This window comes from Oncorhynchus keta, chromosome 23 (assembly GCF_023373465.1).
Source record: "Oncorhynchus keta strain PuntledgeMale-10-30-2019 chromosome 23, Oket_V2, whole genome shotgun sequence".
NCBI classification, from domain to species: domain Eukaryota; kingdom Metazoa; phylum Chordata; class Actinopteri; order Salmoniformes; family Salmonidae; genus Oncorhynchus; species Oncorhynchus keta.
In genome coordinates this window covers 36,202,764-36,227,158 of record NC_068443.1, presented here as the reverse complement: position 1 = coordinate 36,227,158, position 24,395 = coordinate 36,202,764, and the positions used below count along the sequence as shown (strand labels likewise).

Sequence of the window (24,395 nt, the reverse complement as noted above, 5' to 3'; positions counted from 1 at the left end):
AAACGGCTGCACAGTGTGTCTTCTATTGATGGCGGTTATGATATCGTTTAGGACCTTGAGCGTGGCTGAGGTGCACCCATGACCAGCTCAGAAACCAGATTGCACAGTGGAGAAGGTACGGTGGGATTCAAAATGTTTGGTGATCTGTTTGATAACTTGGCTTTCAAAGATTTTAGAAAGGCAGGCAGGATGGATATAGGTCTATAACAGTTTGGGTCTAGAGTGTCTTGGGGGCTTGGGAAAGTTGCTGCAGGGGGTGCAGAACTGTTGGCCGGTGTAGGGGTAGCTAGGTGGAACGCATGGCCAGCCGTAGAAAAATGCTTATTGAAATGATTGATTATCGTAGATTTATCGGTGGTGATAGTGTTTCCTAGCCTCAGTGCAGTGGGCAACTGGGAGGAGGTGCTCTTATTCTCCATGGACTTTACAGTGTCCCAAAACTTTTTGGAATTAGTGCTACAGGATGCAAATTTCTGTTTGAAAAATCTAGCCTTAGCTTTCCTAATTGACTTAATATATTGCCTCTTGACTTCCCTGAAAAGTTGCATATCGCGGGGGCTATTCGATGCTAATGCAGAACACCACAGGATGGTTTTGTGCTGGTCAAGGGCAGTCAAGTCTGGGGTGAACCAAGGGCTGTATCTGTTCTTAGTTCTACATTTTTTGAATGGGGCATACTTATTTAAGATGGTGAGGAAAAACCTTTTAAAGTGCAACCAGGCATCCTCTACTGACGGGATGAGGTCAATAACTTTCCAGGATACCCGGGCCAGGTCGATTAGAAAGGCCTGCTCATTGAAGTGTTTTCGGGAGTGTTTGACAGTGATGAGGGGTGGTCGTTTGACCGCAGAACCATTACGGACGCAGGCAATGAGGCAGTGATCGCTGAGATCCTGGTTGAAGACAGCAGAGGTGTATTTAGAGGGCAAGTTGGTCAGGATGATATCTAAGAGGGTGCCCATGATTACGGATTTAGGATTGTACCTGGTAGGTTCCTTGATCATTTGTGTGAGATTGAGGGCATTTAGATTAGATTGTAGGACGGCCAGGGTGTTAAGCATTTCCCAGTTTAGGTGACCTAACAGTGCGAAATCTGAAGATAGATGGGGGGATATCAGTTCACATATGGTGTCAAGGGCACAGCTGGGGGCTGATGGGGTCTATAACAAGCGGCAACAGTGATAGACTTATTTCTGGAAAGATGGATTTTTAAAAGTAGAAGCTTGAATTGTTTGGGCACAGATCGGGATAGTAGACAGAACTCTGCAGCCTATCTCTGCAATAGATTGCAACTCCGTCCCCTTTGGCAGTTCTATCTTGTCGGAAAATGTTGTAGTTGAGGATGGAAATTTCTGGATTTTTGGTGGTCTTCCTAAGCCAGGATTCAGACATGGCTCGGACATTAAGGTTGGCGGAGTGTGCTAAAGCAGTGAATAAATCAAACTTAGGGAGGAGGCATCTAATGTCAACATGCATGAAACCAAGGCTTTTACAGTTATAGACGTCAACAAATGAGAGCGCCTGGGGAATGGGAGTGGTGCAGGGAGCTGCAGGGCCTGGGTTAACCTCCACATCACCAGCGGAACAGAGGAGTAGGATAAGGGTACGGCTAAAGGCTATTAGAACTGGTCATCTAGTGCGTTCTGAACAGAGAGTAAAAGGAGCAGATTTCTGGGCATGGAAGAATAGATTCAAGGCAATGTACAGACAAAGGTATGGTCGGATGATGAGTGACAATGGGAGAGGTTTTGTCTCTAGAGGCACCAGTTAAGCCAGGTGAGGTCACCGCATGTGTGGGGGGGATGAACAAAAGGGCTATCTAAGGCATGTTGGGCAGGGCTGGGGGCTCTACAGTGAAATAAGAGAATAATCACTAACCAAAACAGCAATAGACAAAGCATATTGACATTAGGGAGAGGCATGTGTAGCCAAGTGATAATAGGGTCCAAAGAGTAGCAATAGATGAGCCAGGATGTCGATTCAGTAGTCGCTACTATGCTAGGCGAGCTGGAGACACGGCGATTCAGACAGCTAGCGGGCCGGGGATAGCAGATGGGCCTCTGGCGATGTCGCAACAGAAGAGCCTGTTGAAACCACCTCCTATGATTACATCAGCTCAGATCTTGAGATAGGAATCCGGAGATGTGGTAGAGAAAAAGCTGTCCGATGTACTCTGGGTTGATATTGCGCTGTGCAGACTACCAGTGGCTAACTGACTACTAGCTACTCTGTTAAAAGTTGCAGACAGCTGGTCTTCTAACTCTGTTTTCAACATGTGTATATTCTCTCACTGCCTCCCTAAATCCATCTAAGTTTCAACTGTTGATTGGAACTTGTGGAGACATTGCAAACGTCATGATGACCTTTTCAAAAATCAAAACATCTGGGGTTTTAATGTCTTCTGGATTGAGTCAAATCTCTAGTAATAACAACAGTAGGAATAAACTGGATTGTGTTCATGTCCTAACATTTTTATTCAGTAGAACAGACATATACAACTGTTGAAAGGTTTGCTATGGTAAAATATGCAGTAACATTGAGCATTTGACAGAGAATATCGAGAAATTGTGAAAAGATTGACTACTGAAGCAAATACATTGAATGCGTGTCTTGACATTTTTGTTTCCTTTGTTTTAACTGTGATTTAAGGCTGGGAATAACATTCAAATACAGAGTCGATTCCAAGAACATAACATCACCTACAAGTTTGGTGACCCCAATGTGATTTGTCTTACAGAACATTCAGAAATGAGTGAATGGCTTAGTCCAGTCCAGAGCGCGGTAGAGTTTTATTTATAATTGCATTGCTAGAAAACTGGGGAAAAAAAGTCAATGAAAGCTTAGTCCCGCTTTATTTGAAATGCATCTTATGAAGGCTTCATAAAGCCCCACATAGATGCTTCACATATCATCTATAACCTTATATCTTGTTCTATAAAGATTCATAATGTGGTATAACTGTGTGACATAACCATGCATTTATTTGTTCAGATTTAGAAATCATATTTGGAAATATTTTATCGAGCATGAAATGAGTTAGATTATTTGTGACCTATTTATGCAGTGCTTATGAAGCCTATATGACCATTTTTAAAAAAGCTTTCTCAAGATGCACTTCAAATAAAGCAGGACTGAGTGTTTTACTGTCGATACGACATGTTTTTTTCATGCTTATTTCACTTATGACCCAAAATAAAGCAAGTTTCAGCGGTTGGTTTCTCTCCATGGCCTGTCCTGTGTCTCAGTACCGTCTTCTTCTATGCTGAGGATCTGTAAGGCTGAATGCACAGATACATTTTTTTTTGTACGTATGGCAGCAAAGGATTAAAACAATCAGATACATATACTATCATGTAAACCTCTAGCGTTCCATTATATGGACGGTTGTCGGGTACACGTCACTTACAGGAACAGCTAGTTCGGAAAATGCAGCCAAGGCTCCAGGATGATAGGGTCTTTTGCGTCTGCCCTTAGTACTCTCATGCCTCTTAGTCCTGGAACTCTGAGGTGAAAGGATTAAGAGTGGAAAGGATTAAGAGTGGGTTTCCTTGAGAACTGCATATAATATTAAATGAATTCAAGAGATTTAATATCAGCCTTGCAGTATGACAGTACAATAGCATTGTTATGATATGGGCTGTCCACTCTATCAGCCAGTTTATACCCTCTTAAGAAAAAAAGTGCTATCTAGAACCTTAAAGGGTTCTTCGGCTGTCCCCTTTGGAGAACGTTTTCAATAACTTTTTTTTTTATGCAGGTGGAACCCTTTTGGAACCCTTTTTTCTAAGAGTGTAGTTTTGATACATTTAAGGTTACTTATTCCCTCGACGGAGATGTAGCACCTTACTTAAAATCGAGTGTAAGTCTACATATCCTTCACATGTTTCAACACTACAGCGTCTCTCTCTCTGTTTCTCTCTCTCTCTAACCTCGGGTGGCGGTGGAGGTCCAACAGCATTCTTCAGGACTGACAACACTGAACAACTCCCTGGACGCTGGCTGCTGCATGCCCCTACCCTGTTTCGGTCGGGGAACCCCTCCTCATGTCCCTTTGCTCTGAGCTGCACAACCAGTGGCTTCATGTCTACCTGATGTCCAAATGATGACACAATTAGAATCAATCATGGTTCAAAGCAAGTAAAGTAGAAATTGTTAAGTAGAAATGATGTGGAAATGTAATGTGGTAATATGTGATAAAATAGTTTCTTACCTGAGGTGGAGGTCCTGGGAGGAATGGGGAAGAGCCTCCCTGTTGAGAGTGGTGCAGAATGATCGTGATAGTGCCAGAGTGACTCCTATACCAATGTGCATATTCTAACTGTGTGTCAGTCTCGAGCAGGGCTCCCCAACTCTGTTCCTGGAGAGTTACGGTCCTGTAGGTCCCCCCATGAAAACCGCCCTTCTACCATCCAAGATCCCCCCCCCCCCACAGTCACCCCCGAAAACCTCCCCCTCTAGCGCACTTGATTCTAATAATTAGAATCAGGCTAATTAGTTACAACTGGGGTTGGAGTGAAAATCTACAGGAGGGTAGCTCTCCAGGAATAGGGTTGGAATCATAGATTATAGGACAGGGAATAAACCTAGTAGAATCCAGAGGAATGTCTCACCATGGCTTGGTTGGTTTGAAAAGCTGCTGTCCGTCTGTCTTGTCCAGGGAGGGCCGTGGTGGAGAGCAGACAGACCTGCAGAAACAGGACACACAGCAGCCACACAGCCTGCTCCATGCTGATACACTGGATCCTGACTACGCACAACATCCTCTTTATATACTGACATGGCTAATGATTACCAGATGTAGAGAGGGAACACTGAGGAATTCCAACAATAACACACACACACACACACACACACACACACACACACACACACACACACACACACACACACACACACACACACACACACACACACACACACACACACACACACACACACACACACACACACACACACACACACACACACACACACACACACACACACACACACACACACAGAGAGAGACAGGGCAATTTTTTAACTGTGTATGAACAAGAGGGAGGAGGTATGGACTGTATTAGGAAAGGGGGCTTTGGGAGGATTCCATGTTACAGCAAACTGTGAGTCAGTGGCGGTGGGTGCCATTTAAAATGAGGAAGGATTATATATTTTTTATGAGCATGGCCTTATTTATATTACAGCATATTGGATGGCTCATTCATGTTCCATTCACCCAGTTCAATGTAACATCGATAGGTATAGGCTACTACATGATACTTTAATTTACCCTGTACCCATCATGAGGTTGCTACAACCTAGCCTATGAATTAAAGCTTACAACGTAGGTGCACAGGGCGAGATAAAAAAAAATTGTAATCAAGGTGACAGACACATTCAATACCGCCTTGCACACTCTTGGCTGCATCTAGCTGATCTAGGGTGTAATCATTTGTCTAACAGTTGCAAACAAGAGTTTCTATTGTATAGTTTCAGGTATGTTTATCCACGCTTCGTTCCATTTGTTTCCATTTAAGAAAAGTTTTTCAACAGAATCGGTGGAATGAATACACCCTGATCACACGCAAACACAGTTCCATTTCATAGCAGCCATATACAAACAGCATGAAAAAAAAAAAAAGCTTACCTTGACTTGGAAGAGATCCAGTGTTGGATAGCCATAGCCAGCTAGCTAACATAGCATTCCTTTCTGTTTGAGCCGGGTGTTTGAGTAGGCTAAACTAACTAGCTGCATTCGCTAGCTAAGTAAGTGGAAAAAAACACTATGAAGTTTAGCCAGCTCTCTCTCGCTCCCTCTTTTGCTTCTTAATTTTTGAAGAAAATGATTTGTTCAAAACTGTTGAACTATTGTCTTTCTCTTTCTGAGTCAACTACTCAACACATTTTATGCACTGCAGTGTTAGCTAGCTGTAGCTTATGCTTTCAGTACTAGATTAATTCTCTGATCCTTTGTTTGGGTGGACAACATGTCAGTTCATGCTACAAGAGCTCTGATAGGTTGGAGGATTTCCCTCCGAAAGTTCTCATAATTAATGTGGAAGTCTATGCGAAGGGTTAAGAACCATGAGCCTCCTAGGTTTTGTATCGAAGTCAACGTATCCAGAGGAGGAAACTAGTTGTCCTCCAGCAACACCATGGTGCAACCCTACAGAGTGCTATTGGCTACTGTAGACCTTCATTTCTAAACAGTGTGTTTTAATCAATTATTTGGTGATGTGAATATATTTAGTATAGTTGTACCTAAAAAACAAGTATCACTTTTTAAATGTTTCACCAATTTTATTTTTATGAAATTCACTGAGGAGGATGGTCCCCTCCTTCCTCATCTGAGGAGCCTCCATTAGATTGAGTAATATACTTTCTTATTGGAACAGCTTGTCAGACAAGAGGGAGTTGATCTTGGCTTCCCTGGCTGTTGGTTTGGTTTAATATGTGATTTTGTAACATACAGAGGCGACCATGACAACTACTACTAATGATTATAGTAATACAATAATAACAACAGTCAATTTCATTTGCAAAGACCTTTTTACATAGTTTTGCAGTCTAAATGTATACAGAGAAATAAAATACCAACATACACTGTAGTTATTATTGGTATTGATAATCCAGTAGCGAATAGATGATTATGTCTTCAGCAGCTATTGGGCTGCCTTCAAGATGGAACCCAAGCCAATTGCGACACCACCCACTTTGTGGTATGTTCTTGTTTGTTCTTGTTCTTGGCTTTCTTCTGCCTCTCCTGCCTTTAAGTCCTGGACCACTAAGACGAGATGAGAGAACGATCAGATATGGAAACAAGCCCAATGGCTTGGATAGGGTAAGTAAGGGTAGGTAATCCTTCTCCCCCCCCCCCCAACAAGATTTAGATGCAAGTGGCTGTTCCACTGGTTGTCATAAGGTGTATGCACCAATTTGTAAGTCGCTCTGGATAAGAGCGTCTGCTAAATGACTTAAATGTAAATGTAATGTCTTCATTTGTTTGTTTCTCAGCTAAGGTGGAGTGGAGGAGGACGAGGTCTATGATGCAGGAAAGGGGATACGCATTCCTGTTGATTGTGATTAAGGGAGAGTGGGGTATGTTGAGATATGTAATATTCAGCATCACTACATCAAGGGAAATATAGTATTCTTTCTAACAAAAATATCTACATATCTCAGGATGTTGTGTATCCCTGTAAATAATCAGAATTCATGTCAACATTCTAGTTTTGAAAACATCTTCAGTTTCTTAGCAATTCCTCGAATGGAATAGCCTTCATTTGTCAGAACAAGAATAGACTGACAAGTTTCAGAAGAAATAGCTTTGTTTCTAGCCATTTTGAGCCTGTAATAGAACCCACAAATGCTGATGCTGCAGATTCTCAACTAGTCTAAAGAAGGCCAGTTTTCTTACTTCTTTAATCAGCACAACCACTTTCAGCTATGCTAACATAATTCCAAAAGGGTTTTCTAATGATCAATTAGCCTTATAAAATTATAAACTTGGATTCGCTAACACAACGTGCCATTGGAACACAGGAATGATGGTTGCTGATAATGGGACTCTGTACATCTATCTAGATATTCCATAAAAAATCTGCCGTTTCCAGCTACAACAGTCATTCACAACATTAACAATGTCGACACTGTATTTCTGATCAATTTGATGTTATCTTAATGGACAACAAATGTGCTTTTTTATTTTAAAAACAAGGACATTTCTAAGTGACCCCAAACTTTTGAATGTTGTTTTGATGTGCCAATTTGTAGGCAACGTCTCTGCATTTGAGGTAACTAAGCCCATGAAACCTGTCCGCGAGATTCTTGATATGTTTATCAAGCTCAGACTCCATGTCATCAGATAATATCTTGTGTTCCTCTGCTTCTCTATCATAGCCTCTCTTTCACACAGGTACAGTTGAAGTTGGAAGTTGACATGCACCTTAGCTAAATACATTTAAACTCAGTTTTTCACAATTCCTGACATTTAATCCTAGTAAATATTCCCTGTTTTAGGTCAGTTAGGATCACCACTTTATTTTAAGGATGCGAAATGTCAGAATAATAGTAGAGATAATTAATTACTTCAGCATTTATTTATTTCATCACCTTCCCAGTGGGCCAGAAGTTTACATACACTCAATTAGTATTTGGTAGCATTGCCTTTAAATTCTTAAACTTGGGTCAAATAATTTGGGTAGCCTTCCACAAGCTTCCCACAATAAGTTGGGTGAATTTTGGCCCATTCCTCCTGACAGAGCTGGTGTAACTGAGTAAGGTTTGTAGGCCTCCTTGCTCGTACACGTTTTTTCAGTTCTGCCCACACATTTTCCATAGGATTGAGGTCAGGGCTTTGTGATGGCCACTCCAATACCTTGACTTTGTTGTCCTTAAGCCATTTTGCCACAACTTTGGAAGTGTACTTGGGGTCGTTGTCCATTTGGATGACCGATTTGCGACCAAGCTTTAACCTCCTTGACCGATGTCTGGAGATGTTGCTTCAATATATCCACATCATTTTTCTTCCTCATGAAGCCATCTATTTTGTGAAGTGCACCAGTCCCTCCTGTAGCAAAGCACCCCCACAACATGATGCTGCAACCCCCGCGCTTCACTGTTGGGATTGATATTTTTCGGCTTGCAAGCCTCCCCCTTTTCCCCCCAAACATAACGATGGTCATTATGGCCAAACAGTTCTATTTTTGGTTCATCAGACCAGACGATATTTCTCCAAAAAATACGATATTTGTCCCCATGTGCAGATGCAAACCGTAGTCTGACTTTTTAAATGGCAGTTTTGGAGCAGTGGCTTTTTCCTTTTCTTTGAGTGGTCTTTCAGGTTATGTCGATATAGGACTCGTCTTACTGTGGATATCGATGCTTTTGTACCTGTTTCCTCCAGCATCGTCACACGGTCCTTTGCTGTTGTTCTGGGATTGATTTGCACTTTTCGCACCAAAGTACGTTTGTGTCTAGGAGACAGAACGCGTCTCCTTCCTGAGCGGTATGACGGCTGCGTGATCCCATGTGGTGTTTATACTTGCGTACTATTGTTTGTACAGATGAACGTGGTACCTTCAGGCGTTTGGAAATTGCTCCCAAGGATGAACCAGACTTGTGGAGGTCTACAATTTTTCTGAGGTCTTGGATGATTTCTTTTAATTTTCCCATGATGTCAAGCAAAGAGGCACTGAGTTTGAAGGTAGGCCTTGAAATACATCCGCAGATACACCTCCAATTGACTCAAATGATGCCAATTTGCATAATTTGAACCTAAAGGGGGGCTTCATACAAATGCTCCATTTGTAAATGATGTCTTAGTGTTGGAGTGTGCCCCTGGCTATCTATAAAGAATTAAAAACAAGAAAATTGTGCTATCTGGTTTGCTTAATATTACTTTTACTCTTGATACTTAAGTACATTTGAGCGATTACATTTAGTTTTGATACTTAAGTATATTTAAAAAATAAAGTATTTTAGACAAGAAGTATTTTACTGGGTGACTCACTTTTACTTGAGTAATTTTCTATTGACGTGTCTTTATTTTTACTGAAGTATGACAATTGGGTACTTTTTCCACCACTGGGATGGGATATGGTGGCCATTCGGCTCAACTTACCCCAATGCAAACATTTTGACTATATTAGCCCACACACCTACAAGGATGCACTTTAATGCTTGGTTTAGAACCTCATATTGGAGCGTATAGAGACCCCAACTGATGTACAAAACAATCTTTAAAAAAAAAATCTACTTTGGTTTAGATACAAGCATCATGAAACCTATAACACAATACAATTATTTGACTTGGTGAAAATCAGTTTTTTTAGACCTAACTTGCTCACCACTTTTTCATGTGGTTCCTTCCTTCACAGACTCCTTGAAACGATAACCTCTTCCTAAATATTTGGTCACATTTTTGTGTATGGTTTCCCAGAAATAAGGGGTGGCTCAACTTACCCCACTCTACCCTGCATACTGTTATATCATAAGAGAAGATAACAAAATGTTTATTTGAATCTGTCAGGTGACCAAGCCAACTCCCAACTCCCTTTTTTCAGCCTCTGCTTTACTAACAACCTCTTCAGTTCTTCATATCTGTTTAGCTGTCTCTTACCCAATGGGGAGGTGAATGGAAGGAGCGCTCCTCTCCTAAGCGGGAGTGACAGATTCATGGCTTTTACTGGCTGACTTTGGCTCTTGACTTTCTCCCGACTCTTAATCGATGAACTCTGACGTGAGAGGAGAGAACAATCAGTGATTGGAAACAACATTGGCTCTGTCAAATGTGTTAATTAGTTAGTTTCTCACCTGCGATAGAGGTATAGGAGGTAATAGGGGTAAGTCTCTCTGTTGAGAGTTATTACATATTGTCACACCCTGATCTGTTTCACATGTCTTTGTGATTGTCTCCACTCCCATCCAGGTGCTGCCCATCTTCCCCATTATCCCCTGTGTTTTTATACCTGTGTTCTCTGTTAGTCTGTTGCCAGGTTGTTTTGTTTCGTCTAGCCCACCAGAGGTTTTCCCTCTGTTCCTGGCTCTTGATTGTTCCTGTTTTCTTGTTTTCCTGGTTTTGACCTTTTGTGCCTGCCTTGAGCCTGCCTGCTTGCCTTCCTGTACCTTTGCCCCACCAATATGGATTTCTGACCTCTGACTACCTTGAGCCTACCTGCCTACCCTGAGCCTGCCTGCCGTCCTGTACCTTTGCCCCGTCTATCTGGATTGCTGACCCCTGCCTGCCTTGACCTGTCTTTTGCCTGCCCCTGTTAGATTAATAAACTGTTGTTAATTCAACATGGTCTGCATCTGGGTCTTACCTGAAACGTGATACATATTGTCATACCATAAGAAAATGTCACTTTTCTCAGCATCTGCTTTACTTACAACCTCTTTGGTTGGTGTTTGGTGGTGTTTTACCCAACTGCCCCCAGGATGACTCATGGGTGTCAAGGCTCCTAGGCGGGAGCGACACATTTCCAGGTTTTTCTTGCATGCACTCCTGAATTTCTTCTGCCTCTTAATCCTTAAACTCTGAGGATGGAGGAGAGAGGGTTCAGACAGTTGAAACAAGAACAGTGGTTCTTGACCACTCAACCACTTTGATTCTTCAAATCTTTGTTTGGTTGTCAAGGACCAAAGCCACCCATGCCACGACCTTTTCTCCCTGCTTCCATCCCTCAGATGCGGGTAGTATATGAGCATCATATCAAAAACTGTCAGACTGACCAATAGCTTTTACCCACAGAACATCAGGCTGCTGAATAGCCACCACTAGGCAGTTACCTGCTCCCCCCACACACATGGACATATACCCTGCCCTCAACCCCTAATGGACATTTATCATCGTTACAGTTGTAAATATGTATATATTATTATTTAATATTTTCTAATCCCCTTCTCTTTTTGACCTTCACTGTTGGAGCTCTGAGCTTAAGAATTTCACTGTACCCTGCAATTACATCTGCGACCCTGTGAATGTGGCTTAATAAACTCATCCAATCGGATCATCGAGTCTTACCCAACCGGTAGGAGGCCCAGGCATTCCGGAGAGTCCACTCATCTCTCCTATGAGAGAGAGACAAACGTTCTTGCATTGGCCTTCAGCCTCGGTCTGCCTCTTAGTCCTTGAACTCTGAGGCCAGATGAGAGAGGAATCAGACAGTGGAGACAAGTGCAGTGGTTCTTATCAAATTCATTTTCTGAAGTTGTGGGTTAATTGTTTCTCATCTGAGGTGGTGCTCACAGTACGATTGGACATGAGCCTTCCCGTTGACTGCATATATTTTCATACCTTAGTGATGTTAGTGGAGTTCACCTATTATATAACACGTCTTTTCACTAAAGTGGACTAAAGCTCTCTTGTATGTGTGGATGAATAACATGACATGGGTTCTTGGTAGAGAGAGGACAGCACCATGTTACCATGACAATTGCTTCGACAACCCCAATGGCGCAATGTAACTTCTCTAGCACTGGAACTGTACCCTCAGATAAGAGAAGGAGTTGGTATTATCTTTGACACCATACAACATCAGCAGGATATTACCCAATACAACAATCGCATCCTCATTGTTAACAGGAATTAGTTATTGAGAAACGAACATCGGAAGTAAACAAACCTTCTGAACATAAGCCTCACAGAAATATGAATATGATAGCAATTCATCTATTCGTACATTTCCATTCTCCATGACTATAATTACTATAATTCAATTCAAATCAAATATTATTATTCACATGCTTTGGCAAGAACAGGTGTAGACTAACAGTGAAATGCTTACTTATAGGCCCTTCCCAACAACGCAGAGAGAAAGAAAATAGAGAAATAATAGAAAAGTAATAACACTTAATAACAAAAGCAATAACAAATACACAATGAGTAACGATAACTTGGCCATATACACAAGGTACCAGTACCGAGTTGATGTGCAGGGGTACGAGGTAATTGAGGTAATGATGTACGTATAACTAGGAATAAAGTGACAATGCAACAGGATAGATATAAAAACAGTAGCAGCAGCATATGTGAGGAGCAGAAAAAGAGTCAATGCAGATGGTCCGGGTAGCTATTGGTTAACTACTTAACTAACTACCGTAAAACTTCAGATAAACACAGTCTCAAATAGCTGCCTGTTCCTTTTAATAACCGGGCATCGACACACATACAGTATCAGCAAATGAGCGCCTGTTTCAAATAAACGCCGGGTCTAATTCTCTTGTTTAGGAGTGAACTACAGCGAGTAGACGCAAAGATTGCGCAAACAAAGAGAAAGGAGAGCCACATCCTTGCCATGGATGAAACAGAAGTGTGGTTTGACATGGTTAGCTCAAATAGCAACACGATCTCACGGTCTCACTTCAGTATTCAACATTTGTCCAGGGGTAGATGAATGTCTGTGGGCGAAGAGAAAGTAGGTAAGGCTGTTAAAACAGAAGAAAAAAAATTGACTGTCAATCATAATTAACTTTGACGGTTGAGTTGCCCCAAGTGGACAGTATTGAAGTCATCTCACGATGTCCTGGGGACCTGAACAAACGTTGAATAGTGAATTCTATCTGGTGTGATTGGAACTACGGGGGATACAAAGCTCAACAAGGTCAAACTGGTGAGAGAATGGTGCTGAAGCACGAAATCGGGGGCGTATGATAGGCAGCCTAGTCTTTGCAAGTCTGATCTGCGATGGATTTGGTATTATAATGTTTATACAGGTCATACTGGTCACAGTAAACAGTGCGGTAGTCTTTTCAACATTTTATTGAGCAAAAGCTGTGTGTATTAAGGACATAGAGTCTAATAAGCGCCGTTGGTGTTCAGTGATAAACGCCCGAGCTACTAATTGAAGTTTTACCGTATTTAGCGGTCTTATGGCTTGGGGGTAGAAGCTGTTCAAGGCCCTGTTGGTTCCAGACTTGGAGCATCGGTACCGCTTGCCATGCGACAGCAGATAGAACAGTCTGTGACTCGGGTGGCTGGAGTCTTTGACAATGTTTAGGGCCTTCTTCTGACACCGCCTGGTGTGGAGGTCCTGAATGGCAGAGGTCCTGGATAATTGAGTGAAAACATATGATGTGTGTCAGCCCACATAGTTGAAGCCGCACATGCACACAGTAATATCATTGATGTGATCTGAAGACACGATTTGCCTAAAACATGTACCATACTGATTACTTTATTTGGACAAACCCTCACTGACTCACAATGTTCCCCGACCCCAAAGGTTGTTAGACCCATGGAGACACATTTATATTTGTGTTCTATTTAACTCTGTGGGTAGAAAAACACAGTTCATTCTGACCAGTAAAGAACAGAGGATTGGATGGCTTACCATGGCTTGGTTGGTTTGTAAGGCTGCTGTTCATCTGTCTGGTCAGAAAAGGCTGTGGTGGAGAGCAGACAGACCTGCAGACACAGGACACCCAGCAGCCACATAGTTTGCTTCATGCTGATACACTAGAACCTGCTACACACTGAACTCCCTTTTGTACTTTTATCACACGGGTGCACAACGCACACTCATGCATGCATGCAACACACCCACTTTGCTCTCCCTCTCTCTTTCAATTCAACTACCGGTATAGTGTACTACTTCGTGCAGTATATATTTTTTACTTCATTTAACCAGGCAGGTCAGTTAAGAACAAATTCTTATTTTCAATGACGGCCTAGGAATAGTGGGTTTTAACTGCCTTGTTCAGAGGCAGAACGACAGATTTTTACATTGTCAGCTCGGGGATTCAATCTTGCAGCCTTTCGGTTACTGGCTCAACGCTCTAACCACTAGGCTAATTCTGCGCATTACGGTGTGATTCTGCGCTCTGATACCGAGTCTACTACAAGCATCAGAGATTAGAGACATACCATGGAGCAGCAGAGGCCCCCAGTGAACTTTGCGCTCCCACACCACACCACACCACACCAAAGCCCTGGCAGCAGCCCCAGCTGACTGGATCCTCATGTGACTGGGTTTCACATGAAGCAATCATTAGTCCAGCTTCATTCTCCAAAGAATCACTTTACTGGCTCCCTCAAAAAGCCTGGACTCAGATCTGTGTCACACGAATGACCATTCACGTTGGCAAGACAGCACAAACAGATCTGGGACCAGGCTACAAAAAGCCTCCTTACCCCAGGAAACCTCACTGTGTGACTGTTCACTGTTCCAGCAGGAGCTTGCTTTTCTTTTCTGGGATATAGTCACAGGCTGTGGAGTTTCCTGGTTATTAGTTTGTATTTATTTCACCATCTCTTGCAGTTGAGTACCTGTTTTTCTCTCTATTTTTTCATGCTGGGCTGATGCGTGTATAGAATCCATTGTTTTAAGGTTGGGTTCAGTAAGGGTGTGAGGAGCAAGGCTATCTGAATGGGAAAGGGATGCCAGGATAAAAACTCCAGTGAGCATTCGGTTGATCATGACTTATATTAAAATGTGATCAAATGTGCCCACGAACAAACTTGTATTTACAAGTGTATTATTTCATTGCATTTCAGGTTTAGTAGGCCGATGTGATTATGGAGTATTAAACTTTGTTCCATGAAAAGTTACCCTCAAATCCAGCTGTAGTTGCTCCTTAGAAATAGATGATGGAAGCTTAGAATATGATGACTTTATTCTCATTCAGTTAAAAACATTTAATGGAAAATGTATTGCTCAATTATATTCACTTTTGTCGTCGATGAATGTAACTACTGTGGCATAGGCTTTGTGATATTACTGAAGGGCTGTACAAATGAATTTACAGTTTAGCCTACTGTGCTGCGTTCATTCCAAACAGTAAAATAACGGTTTACATGTCGCGGTCTGATAGGCTCTTTCGCTAGCAGGTGTTTGCAACTTCAATTGCGCTTGTTAGTAGTCCAGATGCCGCCCTTTCCGTACTGTACAGAGACTGAAACATAGGTTACTAGCTTTATGCATGAGTTGCCTAAAAAGTCAGTCGAAATTCTGAAGAGTCTAACATGAAATGAGAATGAAATGGACTTGACTTACACGGATATGATCATGTAGGCTAGAGTGTTTCTGGTTTTTATAAATCGTGTTAATGCGCGCTGGCCAGAGACCGGGATTTGCTTACTGTACTGGTGTGGAACTGAGAAGAAGAAGCCTAGGGCACAGACCCGGTGAGTTACTTATTTGTCTATATTTTAATGTTTCGATATAAGCTACGTTTTAAGTGACAAATTAAGATGTTATTATTACACCCCGTCAAAGTTATGGTAATACTATACTGATGAAGCAGAATATCCTAAAAGTAATAGCCAAATCATTAATATGAATTTTATTTCACTGTTCATCACTATCATCACAAGGTAGTGCTGGTATAATAACGAATTATTCACAAATGTACATTCAAGCTCTCTCTCTATCTCTCTCTCCCCCTCCAAAAGAGATACTGAATGGATTAACATGATTGTACGGATGCAGGCAATGTTTCATGTTAACTCCAGGAAAATGGACTCCTGTGTTGCTCCTCACATCAGCTCAACAGATTGTAAATCAGTAATCATACGCTATTATGTCAGAGTTGGAGTGAGACATCAGCTTTTGGACTGCCTACACACACACACACACACACACACACACACACACACACACACACACACACACACACACACACACACACACACACACACACACACACACACACACACACACACACACACACACACACACACACACACACACAAGCACACACACACACAAGCACACACACACACACACACACGCAAGCACACACACACACACACACACACACACACACACACACAAGCACACACACACACAAGCACACACACGCAAGCACACACACACACAAACACACACACACACACACACACACACACACACACACACACACACACACACACACACACACACACACACATTAAAACTTTTCCCTCGGGTCCGGGTCGGGTGTGTTTGATTGTCATCGGGTCTCGAGTCAACTACAGCTAATAGACCCGAATGGACCCGACCACAGCTCTGCATAGCCTATAGCATATTTATTTTACACTAATAAGGTGAATCTATTCATTTATAGAAGGCCTAGCCAACATATAAACCTAATTGTTTACCAGAATGGCAACTTGGCTGATGTTCTTTTTTTTTGTCACTCGGGTCCAATCGGGTCTGGTCTAGACCATATACAGTTAAACGTTGTTTGAAATGTTGCTCTGTGAGTCAGAATGAGAGAAAAGGAAACACTTGGGAAATGTAATTCAGGTCATGAGTACTAATTCTCCTTACAAAACGGCTTGATTGTTGTAGCTTAGCAGATTGAAATGTGTGTTCTCTCACCATGGGGGTTTAGGGTGCTGCTGTGCTGAGAGCAGTCCTAATCACCTGCTGTAGTTAGTACCTTAATCAGGAGTTATTAACAAGCCAGTGATACGTGTCATACCTGGGTTCAAATACTATTTTCATCATTCCAAATACTTTATCTAGGCTTGATTGACCTTGCCCGGTGCAATGGATCCAATACAACAGTTGAAAAAGTGCAAACCCCACCAATCTGGCACTTCAGGGAGGCTGAAGCAAATGCTAAAAGTATTTGAAGGTTTTCAAATTGTATTGAACCCAGGTCTGGGGGGGGGTGTTTGGCTGCTCCTGAAGAGTCAGACAGCTCAAGGTGTTGTTCAATCTGAGAGTACAAGTGTCTAGCACAGTGTAGCCCACCAAGGTTTTCCTTCAATCAGTCACACTTGTAATCTTGTGTTCAGTCTTGTTTTTCAGCACAGAGCGTTAGTTGAGCTTTTCATTCATCATTGTTCATCTGAAATATTTAGCTTTGTGTTTCCCGTACACACAAAATACCAACCATGATTTGTCTTTTGTCGTCGAGGAAATGAAGGACTTGGAACCAATCTAGACAATGGTATCTTGATTTAAGAGAGAGTCAGAGCCTACAGTAATATTTCAATGAATGAATGATTAGGTTATATTAATTCACTCAAATAAAGGCATCTCATTGCTGAGTGAAAAGGGACTAATTACAATTCAGTCTTCTGTAAAAGCAGATCATTTTTATAACATTTTGTAAAGAAGTGTGCATTTCGGGAATGCTTATGGTTCTCCTACTGCATTGTTTGTACACAGGAAGAAAAATGATGCTATGTAAGGATTGAATAGGAAGGTCTTTCTGCCCGACCTGCATACCAGAAAACTCACACACTGACAAAAGACTGCAGAGCCACCATGTATTCCTTCCTGGTGCATGCTCTATATTGTGAAATCAACACAGACACAGCATTTCATTAGACCTATGAAGTAAAAAAGGTTTAATTTGTACAATTGAAGTCGGAAGTTTACATACACTTAGGTTGGAGTCATTAAAACTTGCTTTTCAACTACTCCACAAATGTCTTGTTAACAAACTATAGTTTTGGCAAGTCAGTTAGGACATCTACTTTGCGCATGACACAAGTCATTTTTTCCTACAATTGTTTACAGACAGATTATTTCACTTATAATTCACTGTATCACAATTCCAGTGGGTCAGATGTTTACATACACTAAGTTGACTGTGCCTTTAAACAGCTTGGAAAATTCCAGAAAATGATGTCATGGCTTTAGAAGCTTCTGATAGGCAAATTGACATCATTGGAGTCAATTGGAGGTGTACCCGTGGATATATTTCAAGGCCTACCTTCAAACTCAGTGCCTCTTTGCTTGACATCATGGGAAAATCAAAAGAAATCAGCCAAGACCTCAGAAAAAAATTGTAGACCTCCACAAATCTGGTTCATCCTTGGGAGCAATTTCCAAACGCCTGAACGTACCACGTTCATCTGTACAAACAATAGTACACACAAGTATAAACACCATGGAACCACGCAGCCATCATACCGCTCAGGAAGGAGACGCATTCTGTTTCCTAGAGATGAACGTACTTTGGTGCAAACAGTGCAGATCAATCCCAGAACAGCAGCAAAGGACCTTATGAAGATGCTGGAGGTAACAAGTACAAAAGTATCTATATCCACAGTAAACAAGTCCTATATCAACATACCCTGAAAGGCTGCTCAGCAAGGAAGAAGCCACTGCTCCAAAACCGCCATAAAAAAGCCAGACTACGGTTTGCATCTGCACATGGGGACAAAGATTGTACTTTTTGGAGAAATGTCCTCTGGTCTGATGAAACAGAAATAGAACTGTTTGGCCATAATGACCATCGTTATGTTTGGGGGAGGCTTGCAAGCCGAAGAATACCATCCCAACCGTGAAGCATGGGGGGTGGCAGCATCATGTTGTGGTGTTGCTTTGCTGCAGGAGGGACTGATGCACTTCACAAAATAGATGGCATCATGAGGAGGAAAACTGATGTGGATATATTGAAGCAACATCTCAAGGCATCAGTCAGGAAGTTAAAGCTTGGTTGCAAATGGGTCTTCCAAATGGACAATGACCCAAAGCATACTTTCAAAGTTGTGGCAAAATGGCAACAAAGTCAATGTATTACAGTGGACATTACAAAGCCCTGACCTCAATCCTATAGAAAATGTCTGGGCAGAACTGAAAAAGCGTGTGCGAGCAAAGAGGCCTGCAAACCTGACTCAGTTAAACCAGCTCTGTCAGGAGGATTGGGCCAAAATTCACCCAACTTATTGTGGGAGGCTTGTGGAAGGCTACACAAAACGTTTGACCCAAGTTAAACAATTTAAAGACAATGCTACCAAATACTAATTGAGTGTATGTAAACTTCTGACCCACTGGGAATGTGATGAAAGAAATAAAAGCTGAAATAAATAGTTCTCTCTACTATTATTCTGACATTTCACATTCACTTCAACTGTATATTTGTTTTTGTTGAATCTTGATGTAGCTAGTTGTTAGTGATAGATACAGCAGTGAGGTGTGTGATACAGTCTTTGAAAAAAGGTGCAAAGTAGAACCATATATGGTTATTCGGTTTGTCCCCATGGGGACACTGCTGGTTCACTCATACTCCCTTCAATTCACCTATTCTACCAATTCACAATATTTCCATATAAATTTTAAAGCATCCTCACACATCTATTTATATCTATCAGATTATTAAAACTCCTGATTTTAAAGTTGAAATACTTAGGTCAACACTAATGCTCAGGCACTATATAAAATAAAGAAACATAGAATGTTAAAGGTTTTAGGTAGAACCCTTTGTCTTTCAATGAACCGTTGTTTATCAAAAAGGGTTCTTCAGACGAAAACAGTTCTTGGTGGAACCCTATTCCTCAGCAAATAACCCTTTTATCTAAGTGTGCTCACTGAAAATGACTTTTGCTAAAGGAGGAGACGACACTGAGCATAGTTCTCTGTTGTGCTGTGTTGATCTACGTTAGGCACACACTTAAGACAAGCTTAACCCACTCAAATCCAAACCTTAACCATTAGAAGAAACAACCCAAACTGTCCTTATATCATAATCTAAGAGAAACGTCCCCCTTTGACCTTTTCCCAATGTCTGTCATCCACTTACAGTCTGTCCTGAGCTCAGTGGAGACAACAGATTGGGGCAGGGGGTTGGATTGACAGTGGTACCTGAGTCAGCCATGAGGCGGAAGCTGGACATGTCGGGACTGACGGACGATGAGGCAGAGCACGTTCTACAAGTGGTGCAGCGGGACATGAAGCTCCGGAAGAAAGAGGACGAGCGCCTCAGGTAAGTTTGGACCTTTGGATCATAGAGTTGGATGGAGGGCACACTTGCCACAAAGCCTGTTTTAGCATGGGTAGTGCCATTGAAGGCTTTCAATATAGTAATCAACTTGTTGGGACTTGCTATGGGTTATGGAGGATCACAGATTTCCATCTAGGTCAAATAAAATCACACTGTATTTGTCACATGCTTCGTAAACAACAGGTGTAGACTAACGGTGAAATGCTGATTTACTGGTCCTTCCCAACAACGCAGAGAGAAAAAAAACTAGAATAATAGAGAGTGCAAATCTGTCATCAAGGCAAAGGGTGGCAATTTTGAAGAATCTCAAATATAACATATATTTTGATTTGTTTAACACTTTTTTTGGTTACCACGTGATTCCATATGTGTTATTTCATAGTTTTTATGTCTTCACTCTTATTCTACAATGTAGAAAATAGTACAAATAAAGAAAAACCCTTGAATGAGTAGGTTTGTCCAAACTTTTGACTGGAACGTTAGGTATGTACATATACTGTAGGTAGGGATAACGTGACTGGGAAACAAGATAGATCATTAACAGTAACAGCAGCGTATGTAATGAGTCAAAAGAGTTAGTGCAAAAAGGGTCAATGCAGATAGTCCGGATAACTATTGGTTAACTATTTAACTAACTATTTAGCAGTCTTATGTCTTGGGGGTAAAAGCTCTTTAGGCTCCTGTTGTTTCCAGACTTGTTGTTTGCCGTGCGGTAGCAGAGAGAACAGTCTATGACATGGGTGGCTGGAGTCCAGGCATTGGATATCACAGGAGATTTCCCATCCTGCCTCTGGCCCACTGTGTCTCCAAAACAAGAGACAGGAAGAGCCTGCCCTTTCCTGTTTGACTATGACTCACCTCCTGCCTAAATCACCATGGAAACTGGTATACACCCAATCTCAAACCCCCAAGGGACCTGGGGAGATCTGAGAGGATTGGATGGGGATAATCAATATGGCCTATCAAGGGGGAAATAGAGTCATTACTGTACAGTACTATATTGCTTATACCCATCCAGTCATTACCAGTCCTTTCAGATTTGCATAACTAGGTAGGGGTGTATGAATTCAAATGACAGCTATTGAAGGTCCTTAGATACAAGCGTCAACACCACAGTGTGATAATTGGATACTATAACTGAATGAAACTAAAAGGTGTCCTTGGTTGGTTCTGAATACCCACAATCGCAATGAATTAAATGCATTCATGTACTGAGTTATGCTTGGTGAGGTAGTGAGCAGTGAGAAGCAGTCTCACCTTTCCTTAGCCCTGCTGAGTGAGCCTTCAGAGGGTTAAAATAACATTAGAATGTCACAACTTCTGTTCTATCTCTCTATCATGATCTCCAGAACCTTCAGGGACAGTTCTCTCTCTCTCTCTCTCTCTCTCTCTCTCTCTCTCTCTCTCTCTCTCTCTCTCTCTCTCTCTCTCTCTCTCTCGTTCGCTCTCTCTCTCTAATGCATGCTTATGTACAGGGTGAGATTGTATCTCTTTCCCTGTTGAAAACCACAGTGAGTTATTCTGTCCTAATGGGCACAGAGTTGATCTAGCCTCCCAGAACCAGTCTGAGAGCTGTGTTAAAGTGGTGAGCTATCACGCAACCAGGCTGGTTCACGAGGCTGTTGTCGATTTAGTGGTAACTGAAACATGGGGATTTGGCCAAGATTATTAGATTGTTTGGGACTGAATCTTTGGTGTCTGGCCAGCATTCACTCGTGATCTATTGCAACATTCAGTGCAATAAGGTACGTGTCAACATTATGGAGATGTAGCTACCACGGATGCTTGATCCACTTGACTAAGAGTAGTAGAGATGTGCTGGCCCTTACAACCTGGAATGTAGAAACCGCATAAGGAGTGTGTGCTCAGTCCTTGGAGACTCTAACTAGGCTTAGCTTAAGCTGAACCTTTTTTTCATTCCTCCTTGACTGATCTCAAGATAGTGGCAACTGACCAGAGGATGACCCGTTTGTAAAGACCAAGGCTTCACTTAGTTTATATCACAGCTGTACAACCTTCGCATAACCAGCATACTCTTGTTGGCGGTCTTCACCGCTCTATCTTCCAACCAGACGTTTGACCCTTCACTTCCCCAGTGATTAGGAAGTGAGTTTCGCTGCTGCTGCTGTGTTTGATTCTCGTAAACAGGGCAGGCGCTTACCATCAACTAATCTTGTTGTTTTCCATTTATGTCTGGATTTGTACAGTCAGGCTGGGGAGATTGGGCGAGCTTGATGGTGCAGTTTCTACACAGCATAACGCACTGCTGGTTTTCTGAAGTGTGGCTTGATTGAATTTCAGCTGTATTCATCATCAGATTGATTATTATTCAGAATGTCCTCCTTGATTTAGAGGTAGTTTCAGAGATAAGATTTAGATGCACTATTGTAAGTGGCTGTTCCACTGGATGTCATAAGGTGTATGCACCAATTTGTAAGTCGCTCTGGATAAGAGCGTCTGCTAAATGACTTAAATGTAAATGTAATAAGACACTGGATGGTTTAGTTAGCGTCAGATCCTGTGATCCTGTTTTAATCAAATGTTGGTGATATACAGTACCAGTCACGCCCTGACCTTAGAGCTTTTTATGTCTCTATTTTGGTTTGGTCAGGGTGTGATTTGGGTGGGCATTCTATGTTCCCTTTTCTATGTTTTTGTATTTCTTTGTTTTGGCAGGGTATGGTTCTCAATCAGGGACAGCTGTCTATTGTTGTCTCTGATTGGGAACCATACTTAACTTTTTCCCACAGGGTTTTTGTGGGTAGTTATCTTCTGTTTTGTGTTTCTGCACCTGACAGGACTGTTCCGGTTTCCGTTCATTCTCTGTGTTATTTTTGTTATTGAGTTGATTCAGTTGAATTAAAAGTATGAACATTTACCACGCTGCGCTTTGGTCCACACCTTCTTCCACAGACGATCGTTACAGTACAAGTCAAACGGTTGGACACACCTACTCATTCAAGGGTGTTTATTTATATTTACTATTATCTACATCGTAGAATAATAGTGAAGACATCAAAACTAGGAAATAACACATATGGAATCATGTAGTAACCAAACAAGTGTTAAACAATTCAAAATGTATTTTATATTTTAGAAACCTTCAAAGTAGCCACCCTTTGCCTTAATGATAGCTTTGTACACTTATACACCTGGCATTCTCACGACCAGATTCATGAGGAATGCTTTTCCAACAGTCTTGAAGAAGTTCCCACATGCTGAGCACTTGTTGGCTGATTTTCCTCCACTCTGTGGTCCAACTCATCCCAAACCATCTCAATTTGGTTGAGGTCGGATGATTGTGGATGCCAGGTCATCTGATGCAGCACTCCATCAATTATTGGTTAAATAGCCCTTATGCAACCTGGAGGTGTGTTTTGGGTAATTGTCCATTTGAAAAACAAATGATACTCCCACTAAGCTGATTATATCTCCCACACTAACTTTAAGCATCAGCGGTCAGAGCAGCTACTGATCAATGCACCTGTACACAAGCCATCTGTAAATAGCCCACCCAATTAACTCATCCCCATATTGTTATTATTTTGCTCTTTTGCACCCCAGTATCTCTACTTGCATATCATCATCTGCACAGCTATCACTCCAGTGTTAATACTACATTTTAATTATTTCGCCACTATGGCCTATTTATTGCCTTACCTCCCTAATCTTACTACATTTGCACTAACTGTATATATATTTTTCTATTGTGTTATTGACTGTATGGTTGTTGATCCCATGTGTAACTCTGTTGTTGTTTTTGTCACACTGCTTTGCTTTATCTTGGCCAGGTCGCAGTTGTAAATTAAAACTAGTTCTCAACTGGCCTACCTGGTTAAAATAAAGGTGAAATAAAATAAAATAAATAAGCGCAAACCAGATGGGATGGCGTATCGCTGCAAAATGCTGTGGTAGCCATGCTGGTTAAGTGTGACTTGAATTCTAAATAAATCACAGACAGTGTCACCAGCAAAGCACCCACACTCCATCACACCTCCTTCTCCATGCTTCACGGTGGGAACCACACATGCACAGATCATCCGTTCTCTGCGTCTCACAAAGACATGGCAGTTGGAACTAAAAATCTCATATTTGGACTCATCAGATCCAAAGGACAGATTTCCACCAGTCTAATGTCCATTGTTTCTTGGCCCAAGCAAGTCTCTTCTTTTTATTGGTGTCCTTTAGAAGTGGTTTCTTTGCAGAAAAAAAATGACCATGAAGGCCTGATTCATGTAGTCTCCTCTGAACAG

At 41.8% G+C, this 24,395-nt stretch overlaps 2 protein-coding genes across 7 annotated transcripts in view; one reads left to right on the top strand and one right to left on the bottom strand.

Annotated features, from left to right (window-relative positions):
* LOC118402252 (rab effector MyRIP) overlaps nt 1–24,395 on the top strand; it is an 87,954-nt gene that overhangs the window by 19,362 nt on the left and 44,197 nt on the right. For 2 of the 6 annotated variants that reach the window (XM_035800296.2, XM_035800297.2), the window contains exons 1-2: nt 14,755–15,604; nt 19,944–20,124. In XM_035800296.2, coding sequence (XP_035656189.1) covers nt 15,526–15,604; nt 19,944–20,124 — 260 coding nt within the window. In that variant the 5' untranslated portion in view covers nt 14,755–15,525. The other 4 variants (XM_052477112.1, XM_035800298.2, XM_035800295.2 and 1 more) reach the window with 4 other exon arrangements.
* LOC118402254 (uncharacterized) lies at nt 2,451–13,961 on the bottom strand. Its single transcript, XM_035800302.2, has 10 exons — nt 13,812–13,961; nt 13,335–13,527; nt 11,504–11,617; nt 10,870–11,016; nt 10,100–10,214; nt 4,611–6,763; nt 4,211–4,249; nt 4,017–4,088; nt 3,407–3,502; nt 2,451–3,278 (listed from the first exon to the last, which is right to left on the bottom strand). Exons 1-6 carry the CDS (start codon nt 13,925–13,927, stop codon nt 6,642–6,644), a joined length of 807 nt encoding a protein of 268 aa, XP_035656195.2. The 5' UTR covers nt 13,928–13,961; the 3' UTR covers nt 2,451–3,278; nt 3,407–3,502; nt 4,017–4,088; nt 4,211–4,249; nt 4,611–6,641.